Below are 17,320 nucleotides of genomic sequence, written 5' to 3' on the forward strand. Positions count from 1 at the left end.
TCGGACGCTTAACCGACTGAGCCACCCGGGGGGCCCCGTTAAAGTAGAGTTTAACCGAGGCCACATTTCCATTGCCGGAACGAATGCTGGATTGTATGTGCCTTGGATCACAGACAGTAATAGCCAAATGTAGTCAAAGATTCTGGACATCGCACAGAGCCACAGAGAGCCCCCATTACGACAACATGGTGCTAGATTTATAAACTTACCACAAGACTCAGACCGTGTAGATGCGGGAGCAGAGCATCGGAAGTCCCTGCCAGTTAACCAGATGTTATCAAAGGGAAAGGCATTCTAAAAACTTGTGACATTTCAGCACCGGGCCAAAAGCAATGATCATGTTTGTAACCTCCTGCTATTGAAACTCATTAATAATTTACAGTAATGGGGGTTCCAACTTCTACTTAACCTGTTCTTCAAAGGGCCGGAGTCACATTTACCACTTTTATTTAATGTAGCCATGATTATTCTACTAAGCAATTATTTTCCAGGGTCTTATGGAGGGAGGGGCCTTGAGTAATTTACAGTGATTTACCAGCTTCATATCTTCTGGGCAAACGTTAAAGCAAATACGTTTTGGTATTTTTTCTTATCGGTTGTACTTTAAGTTTACAACATTTAATTGAAAAGGTTTTGAACAAACGCCAGGCTGTCTTTCTGCTTAATGAAACCTTTTAAAAGAGCTGTTAATCTACTGCCTTGCACTTGTACCCAAGAAGTTGCTAAATTAATTTACTGACAAAAGAGAATCCATCATCATAAATGGTGTTTAAACAATAGTGGGGGACTCTGAAGAGTAATAAGGGACTAGCGTTGCAATAGCATGATGTATGTGATCGTGCTGTTTGTGTTGTAACAGGTTAATGGCAGAAACCTCCTTTCCGTTGACTTTGATCGAACAACAAAGACAGAAAAGATCTATGATGACCACCGTAAATTCCTGCTGAGGATCGCCTACGACACGTCGGGACACCCAACTCTGTGGTTGCCCAGCAGCAAGCTGATGGCCGTCAACGTCACCTACTCATCCACTGGTCAAATTGCCAGCGTCCAGCGGGGAACCACTAGCGAGAAAGTGGATTATGACGGCCAGGGGAGGATCGTGTCTCGGGTCTTCGCTGACGGCAAAACGTGGAGTTACACCTACTTAGAAAAGGTACGCCTGTGCCGTGAGAGTCAAGAGGGAAGCGATGATTAGTAGTTCTCAGCGATCACCCAGGGCTCTGCGGGGGAGAAAAACGGTGGCATGTGACTGAGCTCCATTTGTTATTCTAAGTATCAACATGTAAGTCACACTGGTACCGCAGTGATGAATTTCTGCATTAGCAAAGTAGTTTTTCCTTAGTTAAGTTCTACTACCGGAGACCCTTTTAAGTGATTTATGCCGCAAACAAACAAGCAATCACACTGTCCACCTGCCAAGTTTATACATCGACAACATCCACAAATGAGACCTTGAGCATGGAAGTCATTTGTAAATAATCTCCGTGCTAGCTCTTTCATTTAGGAAAGAGCCTTACGTTAACACAGTTGAAGCTGTCACTTTTGTGTTGTTGCTGGCAGAGCATCAACATAGCCATAAAAAGCACGTAGATCCTATTTATGCATTATTAACCAAAAGAGGCTGTTTTTTTAGAAAGCCACGTTTCAGGTGCTCTGTGGCGTCTGTCATTTCTTCTGCATATCCAGGGCGTAAGCATCCTATCTTAAGACTTTCGTCCATTCTTCAGCTCCAGGCACAACACCAAAAATGATTTAAGGTTCTCCACGCGCCAGATGCCGAGTCGCAGTCTGAGAGGTGTGGGGCCAGTGACTGTGGTCCAGAGGGATGAAAGCGAAAGAAAAAGAACAGGGAACCGGCCACCTCCCTGCAATTCCCTTCTTAAAAAACATAATCCACCAGAGAGCGCGTTCGCGGAGGGTTTCATTTGCCTTTGAGACAAACCTTAGCGCTGGGAAATGGTCCCGTTTTGCGTTCCAATACCTATCACGCCCCCGAGCATGCAGCAGCCTAAGTTAGAAACTCAACGCTTCATGGTGACCGCCTCCAGCCTGATGCGCGTGGCACACAGTGACCTGTCGCGTCCGAGACTCACGTCCGTGCCATCGTTGTGCTCCCCTTACGTGGTCCTGTTCACTAGAGGTGCTCTACACCACTCCTCAGTCCAAACCTTAACCCCGCCGCATGGGAGCCATCCCGTCTGCTTCTAGACAGCGGAGAGACGCAGGCCACCCTTCCTGAGAACCAGTGTCGGGTTCAGAGGTCACCACTGGCCGCCTCCCAGCTTCGGAATCCTTCCAGCCAGGACCCTACTTGCCAGTCAGTCTGTTGTCTCACAGACCTGCTTATCTGCTCTCCTTCGAAGAGACTCACCCTTGAGACAATGGACCGTGCCCGTTAGATGACAAGTTTCCCTCCACGCTATTCATCACACTCATTAGCCACTCAACCGGTGATGATCCACTCAGACCGTTTCCGTTTGCTTTGCTAGGACAGGCACACTAGGCCAAAACTTACTCAGAGCAAGACAAGTAATATTTTGTTAACTCCCATCACATGGGATTTTAAATGACCACACAGCTAGGTACTACCTACGAATTTAGCAAGAATCCAAGCCTTCCTTAGCGCAATGCAAACTGTCGGGAAGCGTCCAAGGCATCCACCTCACAGCCTGCGGACAAAGACTGCCCCTAGGTGCGCCCGCAGAGGGCACTCAGCAGAAGCCTGTCGCCCAAAGTGCTTTCAAAGATGGTGGACAGTAAAGAGAGAGGGAGCGAGCCTTGGACGAGGGATTATGTGTTTCTCTGGCAAGAGCAAAGCCTGAGTCCCGGGAGGGCTCCTAACACACACCTGCTCCTAGATCTGCGGTCATTCCATTTGGCCTCGTGGGGTGTGGAGGGGACTTCCTCAAAGGAGACAATCGCCCATGCTCTGCTTTACTGTTTACTGTTGAGCCTGAGGGTTGAGCTTCTCTCAGGCTGGCCTAATAAATGACTGCCTTTTGTCCTGGTCTGCGGACGAGCAGAGCTCCTTTTAATCTATAGGTCTATTCACTCCCTAACTTAGCTCCCAAGTCGAATGCGGCCCAGAAACCGTTCTTACAGCACCTGGGATTCAAATCAGATTCGATTACTTACAAAAGGAAATTTCAAAATGCAGGTTTTATTGTCATTCCAGGTGACAGGTAAGCATTTGCAAACAAACAACCAAACAAAAACCATATCTGGGTCCGTGTTACGGCTCTCATCGTGCGAGTTAGCAGTGTTTGTCGACGTCGATGCTTTCTACACACATTCTCCAGTTTGGGCTCATTTTATGTCTCTTCTTCATAAAGTAATATTTTGAATGCTTCGCTCCTCCCCCAGATGCACTGGAAATGAAAACATGATTTGAGTGGCTCTTCAATCAGATGAGGGGGAAAAGCCACCTCACTAAATAATTGCTAATTATGGAGAGGATCGCATTTCCCATATGCTGTTTTCTCCTTGAAATATTGTCTTTAAAGCAGCTTTGCGCGTGCCTGTATTATGACTTATCCAAATCCATCGACAATCTGCTGCCTGGCTGTGAGTGCCTGGAAGAAGAATGGTACAATTGTGACAAGTGGCACATTATGAATCTTGAGCCACTAATTGCAGAACCCCTCACAATTAAGCGTCCAAGCAAATCAGGCAGGGAATCGTTAACAACATGTAAGGTCAAGGATAACTCAATTAAAATGAAAATCATTTTCTCCAGCGGAATGTTTGTGTATATGTGGTCACCGAATCTCTGCTCTTGCTTCCCCTGCTCACGAAAATATTGAATAACAGTATGTTCTGTCTTTGCAGTCCATGGTTCTCCTGCTCCACAGCCAGAGGCAGTACATCTTCGAATATGACATGTGGGACCGGCTGTCTGCCATCACCATGCCGAGCGTGGCTCGCCACACCATGCAGACCATCCGGTCCATTGGCTACTACCGCAACATATACAACCCCCCAGAAAGCAACGCCTCCGTCATCACGGACTACAATGAGGAAGGGCTCCTTCTGCAAACGGCCTTCCTGGGTACGAGTCGGAGGGTCTTGTTCAAGTACAGAAGGCAGACCAGGCTCTCGGAAATTTTATATGATAGCACGAGAGTCAGCTTTACCTACGATGAAACAGCGGGCGTCCTGAAAACCGTAAACCTCCAGAGTGATGGTTTTATTTGCACCATTAGATACAGGCAGATTGGTCCCCTGATTGACAGGCAGATTTTCCGCTTCAGCGAAGATGGGATGGTAAATGCGAGATTTGACTATAGCTATGACAACAGCTTTCGAGTGACCAGCATGCAGGGTGTCATCAACGAGACGCCACTGCCCATTGATCTCTATCAGTTTGATGACATTTCTGGCAAAGTTGAGCAGTTCGGAAAATTTGGAGTTATATATTACGACATTAACCAGATCATCTCCACGGCCGTAATGACGTACACAAAGCACTTTGACGCCCACGGCCGCATCAAGGAAATTCAGTATGAGATATTCAGATCACTCATGTACTGGATTACGATTCAATATGATAACATGGGTCGGGTGACCAAAAGAGAAATTAAAATAGGGCCCTTTGCCAACACTACCAAGTATGCTTACGAGTATGATGTTGATGGGCAGCTCCAGACAGTTTATCTGAATGAAAAGATCATGTGGCGTTACAACTATGACCTGAATGGAAACCTCCATCTGCTGAACCCGAGCAGCAGTGCACGTCTGACGCCTCTTCGCTATGACCTGCGAGACAGAATCACTCGACTGGGGGACGTCCAGTACCGGCTGGATGAAGACGGGTTCCTGCGTCAACGAGGCACAGAGATCTTCGAGTACAGCTCCAAGGGGCTTCTGACTCGCGTTTACAGCAAAGGCAGCGGCTGGACAGTGATCTATCGCTACGATGGCCTGGGAAGGCGTGTATCTAGCAAAACCAGTCTGGGACAGCACCTGCAGTTTTTTTATGCGGACTTAACCTATCCCACTAGGATCACTCACGTCTACAACCATTCCAGCTCAGAAATTACTTCTCTCTATTATGATCTCCAAGGGCATCTTTTTGCCATGGAAATCAGCAGTGGGGATGAATTCTACATTGCGTCAGATAACACAGGGACACCCTTGGCCGTTTTCAGTAGCAATGGGCTTATGCTAAAACAGATCCAGTACACTGCATATGGTGAAATCTATTTTGATTCCAATATTGACTTTCAGCTGGTAATTGGATTTCATGGTGGCTTATATGACCCACTCACAAAATTAATCCACTTTGGGGAAAGAGATTATGATATTTTGGCAGGACGCTGGACGACGCCTGACATAGAAATCTGGAAAAGAATTGGGAAGGACCCAGCTCCTTTTAACCTCTACATGTTTAGGAATAATAACCCTGCAAGCAAAATCCATGATGTGAAAGATTACATCACAGGTAAGCATTTTATTTTTCCTTTCCAAGTGCTGAATAACTTCAATCCTTATATGAACACACAAAACAACTGGAGTCTCTTTCTCTGCCCTTACATTTTATTCACGCAAAATCAAATGCCTAACCTTTTAAAGGTATTTATTTCTCTATGAAACCACAGAGAAGCCAGAAAGGGAAACCGAGACGTGGTTTTTTACTTCCTGTTCTGTCTACAATGCCCAAGGCCGCAATTTTCTGAAATGGTGCTGAATGAAGAGAGGTGATACGGGGGTATGGAAAACAGGGTGAACTTGGGAGCCCCCAAATTGGAGTTCCAATCCCAACCTGTCTCTGTTAAGTCGTGTGGCTTTATACACAAGTCACATATATTTTTTTTTTTTTTAGTCTGTTCCCTTAACAATGAAACGGGGAGAATAATGCCTACCTTATGGTAGAAGATGTAATAAAATATATGCAGTTCTGCTTTGAACGGTGAACTACCTTACAAATGTGTCCTGTTGGTTTTCCTCTTATACGTGTGTGAAGCTCTGATGGAAGAATCAGTGTGGCACACAGCACAGTGTGACTCACCATCTCATCCCTCTCCACCACCATCACCTTGGGACAGTAAAGGAACAGCTTCTCCCACCACTTGCTTAGCCAGTGGGTCCCGGTTCCATTCTCACTACTGTCTTAATGCCACCTGGTGCAGCTCTTGCACGGTGGCACCACTAACAGACACACTAGTTTTTCTGCCAGTGTGGGGATACGAAGATCTTTCCAAGTTTAGCGCATGATCCAGGTGGGGGAAAAAAAAAAAAAAAAAAAAAAAAAAAACATCTGATCCCACTTCTGCCACCACAAAACCACCAGGATGAGACAGACCAGGGCTATGCAAGCACCACTCTGGTTCCTGACTTCTCCGCTCATCCTCCACTGCATGGATTCTGAATCCTTCTGGTTCCACCTTCCTTTCCTGAATTACACTACCATAATCCCCCTCTGTGCCACATTTATGTTTCCTGGAAGCAGCTTCTTTCCTGTTTCCTCTTTTTGTTTTTGGTTTGGTGTGAGGCTTTCTGTTTTGTTTTGGCTTGTCTTAGATGCTCCTCCAGGCTGGCTCTTTTCTTGCTCAATATTGGAGTCATACTGAGACGCCTGTTTTCTCAGTTCTTGGTACAGCTCTCAAAATGCTGCCCTCTGTTCATTTCACATCTGCCTCCTGCTTCCCCAGACTGCCGAAAGCTTGTCATAGCTCTCCTCCGTGTGAACCAGCTGAAGCTCCCTTCGTTCAGAATCCTGATTCAGCAACACCCTCATGGTATTCTCCTTCGGGTGTCTCATTACACATCTGCATCCGAGTCCCATGATGCTGGCAATATTTTTCAGTACTTAACACCCTGTGATTTCTTTCTTTCTTTCTTTCTTTCTTTTTTTTTTTTTTTTTTTTACTGTTACACAGACATCATTCATAGTAGGAGAAACTTTGCCCCTGACACTACCATTCAGGAGAATTTTCTCCAAAACATAAGACCTCTTATAATCTTATATACACTCACTCTCTCACTCTTGCTCTCTCTCTCTCTCTCTCTCTCTCTCTCTCACACACACACACACACACACACACACACAGAGTATCACTTTCTATTCTACATGATGAACTTGGGATTTCTCTCTACCACCACCACCATCACCACCACCACCAACAACACCCCTCCTTTTAAAAGAGGGAGAAAACCACTGGTTTTATAGCCATATGATGTTTGGACACAGGATCTGCCAGCCTGGTGATGAGGTGAGAGTTTGTGCCCCAGAGAAGGAAATAGGAAGCAGGTGGTTCTCCATCATCCTGGCAAGCAGTTTACCACTGGTTATTTAAGAGGTGTTGACAGGGTCTGGCTGAAATGCTGGAAAGCCCACAGCTCCTGAATTCATCCTCTCCTAGCAACGTGGACTACAGGGAATGCCGTAGCAGCATTTTCTGAAAAACATCAAAAGAGAGATGGAACAGCATAAAATATATTAGGTGAAATGCAATTTCAAATTTTCCAGCAATGTGCTTAATATATAAAATAATCTACACCCAACTGTACTCATAAAGCTGCAAGCCTGCTGAGTAGTTCTGTAACATTATAACCTCCAGAATAGAATAAAAGCCTGATTCTGAGCTTAATGGCTTTTGGAGTCACATGGCAGTATTTTAAAATACCATTTTAAAGGTTTCCAGGTTCTCTCCCCAAAAAGTTCGCCTCCACCTGTGCACAGTGAGCCTTTGAAGTCATAGCTGATGGTGATCAGAACTTCTGTGCCCCTGGCCAGTCCTGCCAGCCTTCAGCATTCATCTTTGATTAAGAAGCAACTGTTGATTTTAATTCTCTCAATTTAGGGGTTTTATTAATAGAAAATGGGTTGTGGAAGCCACATATCCTTGGGCAGTCACTTTTGAAAACTCACACACAACTTCTATTTAAGACCAGTCTTTGCTAACTACAGAATCCCTTTGTTTTCCTCAACTGGGTCTCCTTCGTGCTGCTGTGCGTTGTTGTTACCCTTCGTTACCACTTATTCCTCGCACAGGATGCAACTTCTAACTCATGACAGTTTATCTAGTCTCATTGAGTACCTCTTAGACTGGGTTTTCTGTAGCCCTTGGCATCGTTTCATCACTGAGGCTATTGTCTTCGTGTCTGAAAATAGAGAGTGGGTGTCGAATTGTAGAATGAAGGCAAACATCTTGTTTGTGAACTTGGGTGTTTTGTTTTTGTTTTTTTGTTTCAGGTAAGGATTGAAATTTCTGAAAGCACAAAATAACTCTAACACCTTTCCTTTGGGACGTTCTTCCCCTAGATGTTAACAGCTGGCTGGTGACATTTGGCTTCCATTTGCACAATGCTATTCCTGGATTCCCCGTGCCCAAATTTGATTTAACGGAGCCTTCTTACGAACTTGTGAAGAGTCAGCAGTGGGAGGATGTGCCGGTAAGAAACAAAAAGCAAAACTATGAAAAGGTGATAGATGGCTTATCTGCGCTTACTTCCCCCTTTAATCAGACTACCCTTGTGAAAACTGCACCGAAGACACTTTTTGATTTTTTTTTTTTTTACTCTTTTAGGGAAGAAAAACATCACTTCCCTCCACATTTCTGTTCAGCAAACTAGGGGCCTGTTAAACAGGCTTAAATCTGTTCTTAGTGATGCTAATAAAAACATAAAAAGACATTATCCGAAGGTAATAAAATGAGGGAGATCATTTTTGAGTGCAAGGTTTCTACAGAGAACCCCATGAAAGCACATTTATAGAGCTTGGGACCTTAAGGCAAAGATACAATAAACAGGAGGGCAGGGGATTCATATTACAAATTAGCAGGCCCACAAACAACGCCACGAAGTTCAGCTTTTTTCAAATATGAACAGTGTGTCATGGGGAAAGATTGAAAATAAAAATAAAATGTCCTCTGGTAAAGCTCCATCTGCAACTAGGTGTTTATAGAATTTTCCTGAAAATAACATTTCAGGAGGCCTATAATTGTTCCGAGAACTAAAAGAAAAGAAAAAGAATGCAAAATTGCAAAGTCAAAGCTGCCATTTCAGAAATTGGCACTTTTAATTCCCACCATTCAGAGATCAGAAAGGAATGTACAAGAAAACACTAGAGTTTCTAGCTTAAAGCAAGAATAATTAAAGATCAAGAAACTGGGTTACCCCATAATGATAAGGAGAAGAGAGTGCAGAGTTTCTTAGAAAGATTAATTCCCCTCCCCGCCTTGAGCAATTTCCTATGATTTCAGTGAATACAAAGAGAAAAGGCAATCCTGGCTAGAACACACACATACACACACACACACACACACACACACACACACACACACACACACAAATATATTCAAACCCAATACCTCTGTTTTCTGGTACATGTTTCATACTTAACATAAAACAGTTCCTTCTTCGGGGCGCCTGAGCGGCTCAGTTGCTTAATCATCCGACTCTTGATTTCAGCTCAGGTCACGAGCCCATGGTTCCTAAGATCAAGCCCCTTGTGGGGCTCTTTCCCTCTTTCTCTGCCTCTCCCCCACTAGTGCTCTCTCGGTCTCTCAAAATAAACTTTAAAAAAAATTTTAAATAAAAATGAAACAATTTCTTCTTCAAGATGTCACCTTTACATTTTAAGAAGCAAAACGCATCGAGTTTCCAAGGTCTGGCCACCATTTTAACATTTCTAAGTACAAATATGTCTACACCAATAAAGTGTCATGGAGAGAAGCCACCGTGAAGTTTCCTAGTGCATTTGAACAGGCATGTCCTAATTGTGTACGACTTTCCAACATGTCTGAAAACACTTAAGTCTTACTGTACAAATGGACTTGCCAACTTTGTTTCCTAGGCAGTCTTGTACATACGGTGCAAGTTCTCTGTGGAGAGAAGCACACCATAAGGACAGCTCAGGGAATCCCCGCCAAAGACACTGAGGCTGCCCCAAGTGCCCAAAAACAAATGTTTCTTTCACTGCTGCAGATGAAACAGATGTTTCCATTTGGGAAACACTGGCCAGACAAGCATCTGGTCGTAGCAGAAATGGCCGAGTTAAGATGCCCCCAATTTAAAGCAGTTGCCAGTGTAGATGGTCCACCGTGCCTAAGTCTATCAAAAATGTTTTCCTAAAGTAATAAACACTCGCCTCCAGCTGTCCCATTGTGCGCTCGTCCCCGTACACCTCTGCAATTATGCTGGCGGAGATTCAGTTGAAAACTGTGTGCACCAGGAGGGAGTACAGAGTTTACCTAAATTAAAGCACACGCATTTCAAAGCCTGTGAAGTAGGACGCAGTCATCCCGCAGCGAGCACCACAGCCTTTCCAACCCTTGCCTGTGTTGGCTGCTTTTTCCTCAGGCTCCCAGGCAGAAAGCTGCTGTGATGGAGACCCTGATAAGCTCGGTTCCCCAAATGGGATGGGCGTGGGAAAGGGACATCTAGAAATCGAAGGGAAAAGCTAAAACCAGATTTTGCCCACGTTTGCCCAGATTTTGAAACTACACACCTCTTAATATGTAAGGGAGTCACCTCTTTTTACGTCTCAAAACACATTTGGATTGGGGCGCCCGGGTGGCTCAGTCGGTTGAGCCTCCCGCTTCGGCTCAGGTCATGATCTCACGGTTGGTGAGTTCGAGCCCCGCGTCGGGCCTTGCGCTGACAGCTCAGAGCCTGGAGCCTGTTTCAGATTCTGTCTCCCTCTCGCTCTGCCCTGACCCTGCTTGTGCTCTCTCTCTCTGTCTCTAAAATAAATAAACATTAAAAAAAAAAAATTAAAAAACAAAATACATTTGGATCAACTTGATGGGAGGGGACCCTGAGCGAATTCCTCTGCCCAGAGTTTTTTGAGCTTTTTCCTCTCCAAAGAACCCGACTGGGGTTTTAATAAATGCCTGGGAGCTCTCCACAGAAGTACCCCCCCACACACACACACACACATACAACACCTCTTTTTGTCGTCGTCGTCGTCAGGACTGGGACCCTGGCCCCCCAGGCGGCCAAGAGCTACAGCTGTTCTCTAAACCGAACCCCCCTCCCCGTTCTGTTTCGCTTTTCAGCCCATTTTCGGAGTTCAGCAACAAGTGGCGAGGCAGGCCAAGGCCTTCCTGTCCCTGGGGAAGATGGCAGAGGTCCAGGTGAGCAGGCGCAAGGGCGGCGGCGCGCCCTCGTGGCTGTGGTTCGCCACGGTCAAGTCGCTGATCGGCAAGGGCGTCATGCTGGCCGTCAGCCAGGGCCGCGTGCAGACCAACGTGCTCAACATCGCCAACGAGGACTGCATCAAGGTGGCGGCCGTGCTCAACAACGCCTTCTACCTGGAGAACCTGCACTTCACCATCGAGGGCAAGGACACGCACTACTTCATCAAGACCACCACGCCCGAGAGCGACCTGGGCACGCTGCGGCTGACGAGCGGCCGCAAGGCCCTGGAGAACGGCATCAACGTGACCGTGTCGCAGTCCACGACCGTGGTCAACGGCAGGACTCGCAGGTTCGCCGACGTGGAGATGCAGTTCGGCGCGCTGGCGCTGCACGTGCGCTACGGCATGACCCTGGACGAGGAGAAGGCGCGCATCCTGGAGCAGGCGCGGCAGCGCGCGCTCGCCCGGGCCTGGGCGCGCGAGCAGCAGCGCGTGCGCGACGGCGAGGAGGGCGCGCGCCTCTGGACGGAGGGCGAGAAGCGGCAGCTGCTGAGCGCCGGCAAGGTGCAGGGCTACGACGGGTACTACGTACTCTCGGTGGAGCAGTACCCCGAGCTGGCCGACAGCGCCAACAACATCCAGTTCCTCCGACAAAGCGAGATCGGCAAGAGGTAACCCCCCGGGCCCGGCTGCCGGGGACGGACGGCGGCCACCCCCGCGCTGGGAGGCGGACCCAGCAGCGGGTGTCGCTGCGTTTCTCTCGAGCCTACACCGCACCTCTGCTCGGATTTTTCTGTAGCACAATCCGAATCGGACTCTCCGACACAGAAGAGCCTTCCAGGAGAATGATACTGCTATTAAAAAAAAAAAAAAAAAAAAAAAATCCCCCCCCCCCCGAAAAAACAAAAACAAAAAAACTTTTTTCTGAATGACCTTAAAGGTGATCGGCTTTAAAGAATATGTTTACATATGCATATCGCTGCACTCAGTTGGACTGAAAGTATTAAAAGGAAAAATAAATAAATAAGTGAAAGAAAGGAAAAAAAAAATGGCCTAAACATTTTGGGCTAGGCCGTCTGTTCCTTCGAGCCACTGTATTTAAGGTAAAAATGCATACGGTGTGTCCAGATATTACCGAATTGTCGACCTTTGCTTACAAGAAGTAGTCTCTCTGCATAGGATGTGATCTATATCTCTGTTAATTTTAAAATGTGGGGCAAAATTACTGTTTATAGACAACCCAACTGCTTTCCCTGTGCTGCTTTGTAAAAGGACTTTGGCACAAGTGACTTCTGCGACGGCGGGGATTTCATAACGGATTTTACAATGCTAACGTGGTTTGCCTTGGGGAAAAAAACTGGCAAATAGAATCCATGTCACTGATAAGCAAAGGAAACCCTGATTTTTTTGTAAATTATGTGAGACAAGTTGTTTATGGATTTTTATATGAATTACAATTTACTGTACATCAAATATTAGTCTCAGAGGAGTTAATTTATGTAAAGTGTTTAAAAAGTTTATACTTAAAAATAAAACGATAAAAACATGTGAACTGTGTGATTTTTTTAAAAGGATTGCACCTTTTGTTATCTGTTATAGCTGTACAGTATAAATTATTATATTGTAGAGATATAACGACTTATGCCTATAATGTCCAGAAGTGTTAATATTTTTGTATTAGGTTGAAAAAAAATGTGCAACTTTCTATCACTAGATGGATAGGACAGTGCAATCCTAAGTGGGTGGCTAATCAGAGAACTCCTTTCTCTTTCTTCTCTTTTTCATCAGGCCAGTGTCCTCAACCTTTATCAACTAAGAGGCACCGTAGAAAACTAAGGCTGGTGGAATGTAGCGGAAGATACAGAAAAAAAACAAAAAACAAAAACTGGGCGGGAGAGGTCCTTTCTCGTCCCTAAAAGTCGAGGGGAGTTGATATAATTAACCACAGGGTTTTTACTGTTACCATTCCTTGAAGCTCCATTTCTCGATGGAGGCAAGAGACCACATCAGATGTTCCGGGAAATACTTGTGAGCAGGAAAGGATCTGATGTAGTCATGACCGTAAACATGTGTCTTAAGATCTAGGGAAGATAGCAGAAGCCGAGCAGCGCCGAGAGGGCCAGATGGAGAAGGTCAGGGTCGCTCTGCTAGTCTGGGGTTTTGGACCATCAGGTCACCAAGAGGGATGCAAAAGGGAGACAAACGCTCCCGTGAGCCCCCCGTGACCCAACCATCCCGGGAGCTGGTTTGAATGGCAGCCTCTGCTCTGTCTCCGGGAAGCGGGGGGTGGGGATGGGGGTGGCACATCCAGCTGGACGCGAACCGCCAGCCGTGCCCTCCCGCACACGCGTGCGAGTGGGACCGCGCGTGGCCGCCATCTGCCCTTCTGTGCCGGCCCACCGCTCTTGCAAATCTCTTTCGTGAGCACTAAATTCAGCCACAAAAATATTTTTAGAAAATATTTCTCAGTTCATTGAGCTATAGTACACACTGTTTTCCTCTATGTATAATGGTGATAAAATATAGCAAGTGAACATGTCGTAAATATAAAGGTTCAAGTGATGTATTGAAAATAATTTTCTAACTGCTTTGTATGTATCACATACTCTAAATTGCACAGTAGGCGTGTTTATTAAACAGATTGGCTGGGAAAGTTTCAAAATAGCTACTGAATTTACAGTATCAGTGCTATTACTGTCTTTGTGTATTTGGTAGAGCATACCGAAGTAATTAATCTTCTAATGAATGCTGATATTTTATTAGAATGAAAGCACAGATTAGCATTAATATTTTTTATCCTGGAAATCCTTTGGCAAGTATTATGAAGCCCCAATTTAGAAAACTATGAGATTTCAAACCACATGAACATGGCTCTGTTTTACAGTTTATTTTTTAACCTGTTAACTTAGGTGTTTGCAGTTCTGTTCCGATGGAGTTTCTGCAGGACTGTATTTAGCATGCTGTAAGTACTTTTGGTTAAAATAGGCTCTGAGTCTAAATCCTCAGAAGTGTCTCTGATGTATTGACCATGAAAAGCTTGTACCACATGACAGAAGTGAAATCATAATCTTACCCTCTTCTCGACATGGACTGGTCCTTTACACTGGCACCGATAAATAACAGATTTGGAGTATCTCCTGGTGCTTCTTTTTAGATGAAGTCAAATCAACCCAATTAGTGTCTTGTTAGTAGGTATAATGAGCCTATTTCTTTCTAAAAAGACTTGTGATCTGGACATGCTTTTACAAGAAATAGTGACCTTGGGGAATATGTAAACAAAAGACCTTTTTCTAAGAGTTGCGGGGGTGGGGGACTGGATAATGAAAAGAATTAGCTTACAAAAAAAAAAAAAAGAAATTGATATTCAAAGTATTTTAGGCACAGCCAGTCAAAATGCTTTCATGATATTTTGAGATGTAAATTTTGTCTGATTTGTATTGTTCTTTTCATTTGCCTTCTTAACTTTATATGTGACCTGAATTTTCCATAACTTGACTATAGATTGCATCTAGGCATTCCAATAAAAGCCAACCCAATGTGTGTGTGTTTATATATTTTTTTTAAATCTTGGGCTACCCAGCTCGTGTTTCATTGTGGAAATGCAAAAAGATGCAGTTGGGGGATTGATTCGTCCGCAGCCCAGTTGGTAATATCTTTTCTTTGAATTTTTTTTTTTTTTTATTTTTCCATCCACTGGCCAGACTACCAGCTCAGCAGTGTGGACTTCACAGGGGACTCTTCCCGTGGCCTACTTTAGAAAAACGTTAACTACACCCCCACAAAGCCAAACATTCTCACCGTAAAGAAGAATAAAAAAAAAAAAAAGAATACTGCCCATTACTGCTGGAAAACAGGCCTCGTTCCTGTGATCCTGGCAATAAGTGCTTAATTAAAACACTTGATTAGAATAATCAGTTTAGGCCTGATAGGCTCCCAGCCTCCTGGAGATGTCTAAATCTACATACAGGCCGGCTGATGAGAGAGGATGCTTAGTTCAGCAATTCCAGGCTGGCAGGCCGGGGCTTTGATTTTAGTCTGAAAAGGCGGCTTCATCACATTTGCTTTGTAGTGACAACATGTTGATCCAACAAGAATCAGGTCACTCCGCTTGGCAAACTGGTCTACTTTTTTTTTTTTTTTCCTCCTCAAATTAGACTTTAACACGCTCCAACAGGGGAAATCCAGAAAAACACATGCAGATTCCTGCTTCCGTCTTCTACACTCCCTTCCTTGAAAGCAGCGTCTGAACAAATGCAGAGAAAAGCACTGTAGGTAAAAAATGGCACCTCCGAAAAGAACGTTCTGGGTATGGGGTATGCTGCCGGCACTTCTGTGACTGTCCCATTCACCGGTTTACATGCATCACCCGTTAGCTAACAGTTGCACGCGGTTTCAAGTGCCCGACCCCAACGGAAGCACAACACCTGATTATAAACACCTCCAATCGGCACCAGCCCTCAAGCTCTTGAAAAGACGAGGAGACAGTTTTGCCTGCCCCCCTGCTCTCTGTTCACCCTCTTTTCTCTCTTTTATCTTGGTCGTCTGCTCCCAAATGAAGCTGTTTCTCTCACCTGCTGAACAGCGAAATCGGCTGTCTGCAGTGCTTTTGAAATGAAGGATTCCAAAAGGGGAAGGCGGAAGGCAGCGACCCACATCATGTTCTGTCCGGGGCAAACCACCAGGGCAGCGGTCCCAGCAGCTCCCTTGCTGTAAAGCAGAGGAGGAAATGGGCCCCAGCAGCTCCCTTGCTGTAAAGCAGAGGAGGAAATGGGCCCGGAACAAGAGCACGAACTGCACCCACCCCCCTTGGGGGCGGTCAGCCCCTGCAGAGTGGAGCCAGCCCACCCCCGGAGTGGAAGGAGGGGGGGCCCTGAAGGACGACTTTGCTATTCACTTCTTTCGGGAATACCCAGATTCTATCTCACTCTCCTTTAGAGCAGTGATCATGTGCCAGCACCCCAGGCCAGGCAACGCATCACATTCTAGACCTAGACGTGGAGCCTGCAGAGACTTAGGAAAGTGTAAGCGTGTTCAAGTTCACAGAAGTGGCTCTGGCCAAGGTGAGCCACGATTTCCTGTCCGCACCCACCACTGCGTGGGCTCGTCTCCTGATAACAGTACCCAGGAGGGCACTGGGGATGCTTCTTAGCACCCTCGTTCCCACAGGGCCCTTAGTCTTTCCAAAGCAGCAGTCATTTAGAGTCGTAACAGACGTTTTTCACCACATAAAAATGCCCCAGGCCCTCTAACAGGGCAGGTGTCTTGAATTCCCCTCTGCCTGCCAATGTTTCTGGTTCCTCAGCCCCCTCGTCTTAGATAAGAAAGTCTGCTGTGCAGTATTAATGACTGCATAATTTCTGAAAAGACTTCTAAAAAGAATGACCATTGATTTGCATGCATGCACGTGTCAAGCTATTTATCTAGATTTTCCACAAGCTATGCCTCTGGCTTTGGTCATCGGACCAAACCAAAGAAAAAAGAAAAATTTGGGGGTCCTGGGTGGCTCAGTCAGTTAAGTAGCCGACTCTTGGTTTCTGCTCGGGTTACGATCTCAGGGTTCCTGAGTTCGAGCCCCACATCGGGCTCCACGCTAACCATGCGGAGCCTGCTTTGGATTCCCCCTCTCCCCCTCTCTCTGCCCCTCCCCTGCTCATACTCTCTCTCTTTCTCTGCCTCCCTCTCAAATAAATTAATAAGACTTTAAAAAAAGTTAAGAAAAAATAAAATAAAAATTAGTCATAAGTCACGATTACCCATTTTAACCACAGAGTTAAGCCAGATACCAAAGAAGTACTCATAAGCCATTTGAGTTTTCTACCTTCCCATTTACAGCACATAATGAATAGCTTCTCTTGCTTAAGTTCCCATTTTCTATTCATCACCTCTGCAAGCAGTGGTCTCTTGATGTCAATTACTAATAACTTTTAGGTAAATTGAGTAAACCTTTTCATTTATGAACTGTCTTCAAATCCTGTCGTGGAGGAATACGGGATTCCCAGAGTCCCGTGTGCAGAGAATTTACTATAAACCGATTCTAAACCTACAGCAACACCATGATTCAGTTTAGCGTTAATGGGTTCCACAAAGCAAATTTAATCAATCCTTTTGGGACCTAAGCTGAGGAAAATTAAAATTAGGAGCATAAATTGTGACTCCTAGGGCAAGACAGTGGCTTGGTTACACCCTCCCGTTTACTGCTTATAGAGTGAATTGTGAGCTGGGCCCAGGCCCCGGGC

The 17,320-nt window shown here is 45.5% G+C and overlaps 1 protein-coding gene and 1 long non-coding RNA gene across 4 annotated transcripts in view; one reads left to right on the forward strand and one right to left on the reverse strand.

Moving 5' to 3' along the window:
* Positions 1-12,630, forward strand: part of TENM3 (teneurin transmembrane protein 3) — a 451,547-nt gene extending 438,917 nt beyond the window's left edge. For all 3 annotated transcript variants that reach the window (XM_042934226.1, XM_042934227.1, XM_042934228.1), the window contains 4 exons: positions 860-1,156; positions 3,832-5,443; positions 8,267-8,397; positions 11,004-12,630. In XM_042934226.1, coding sequence (XP_042790160.1) covers positions 860-1,156; positions 3,832-5,443; positions 8,267-8,397; positions 11,004-11,759 — 2,796 coding nt within the window. In that variant the 3' untranslated portion in view covers positions 11,760-12,630. The remainder of the gene's footprint in view (positions 1-859; positions 1,157-3,831; positions 5,444-8,266; positions 8,398-11,003) is intronic.
* On the reverse strand, positions 3,145-7,396 carry LOC122217353. Its single transcript, XR_006201429.1, has 2 exons — positions 7,285-7,396; positions 3,145-3,575 (listed from the first exon to the last, which is right to left on the reverse strand). It is a non-coding gene; the product is annotated as an uncharacterized LOC122217353 (long non-coding RNA).
* Positions 12,631-17,320: the final 4,690 nt, after the last annotated feature.

The sequence above is a fragment of the Panthera leo genome, chromosome B1 (genome assembly GCF_018350215.1).
Source record: "Panthera leo isolate Ple1 chromosome B1, P.leo_Ple1_pat1.1, whole genome shotgun sequence".
NCBI lineage: Eukaryota > Metazoa > Chordata > Mammalia > Carnivora > Felidae > Panthera > Panthera leo.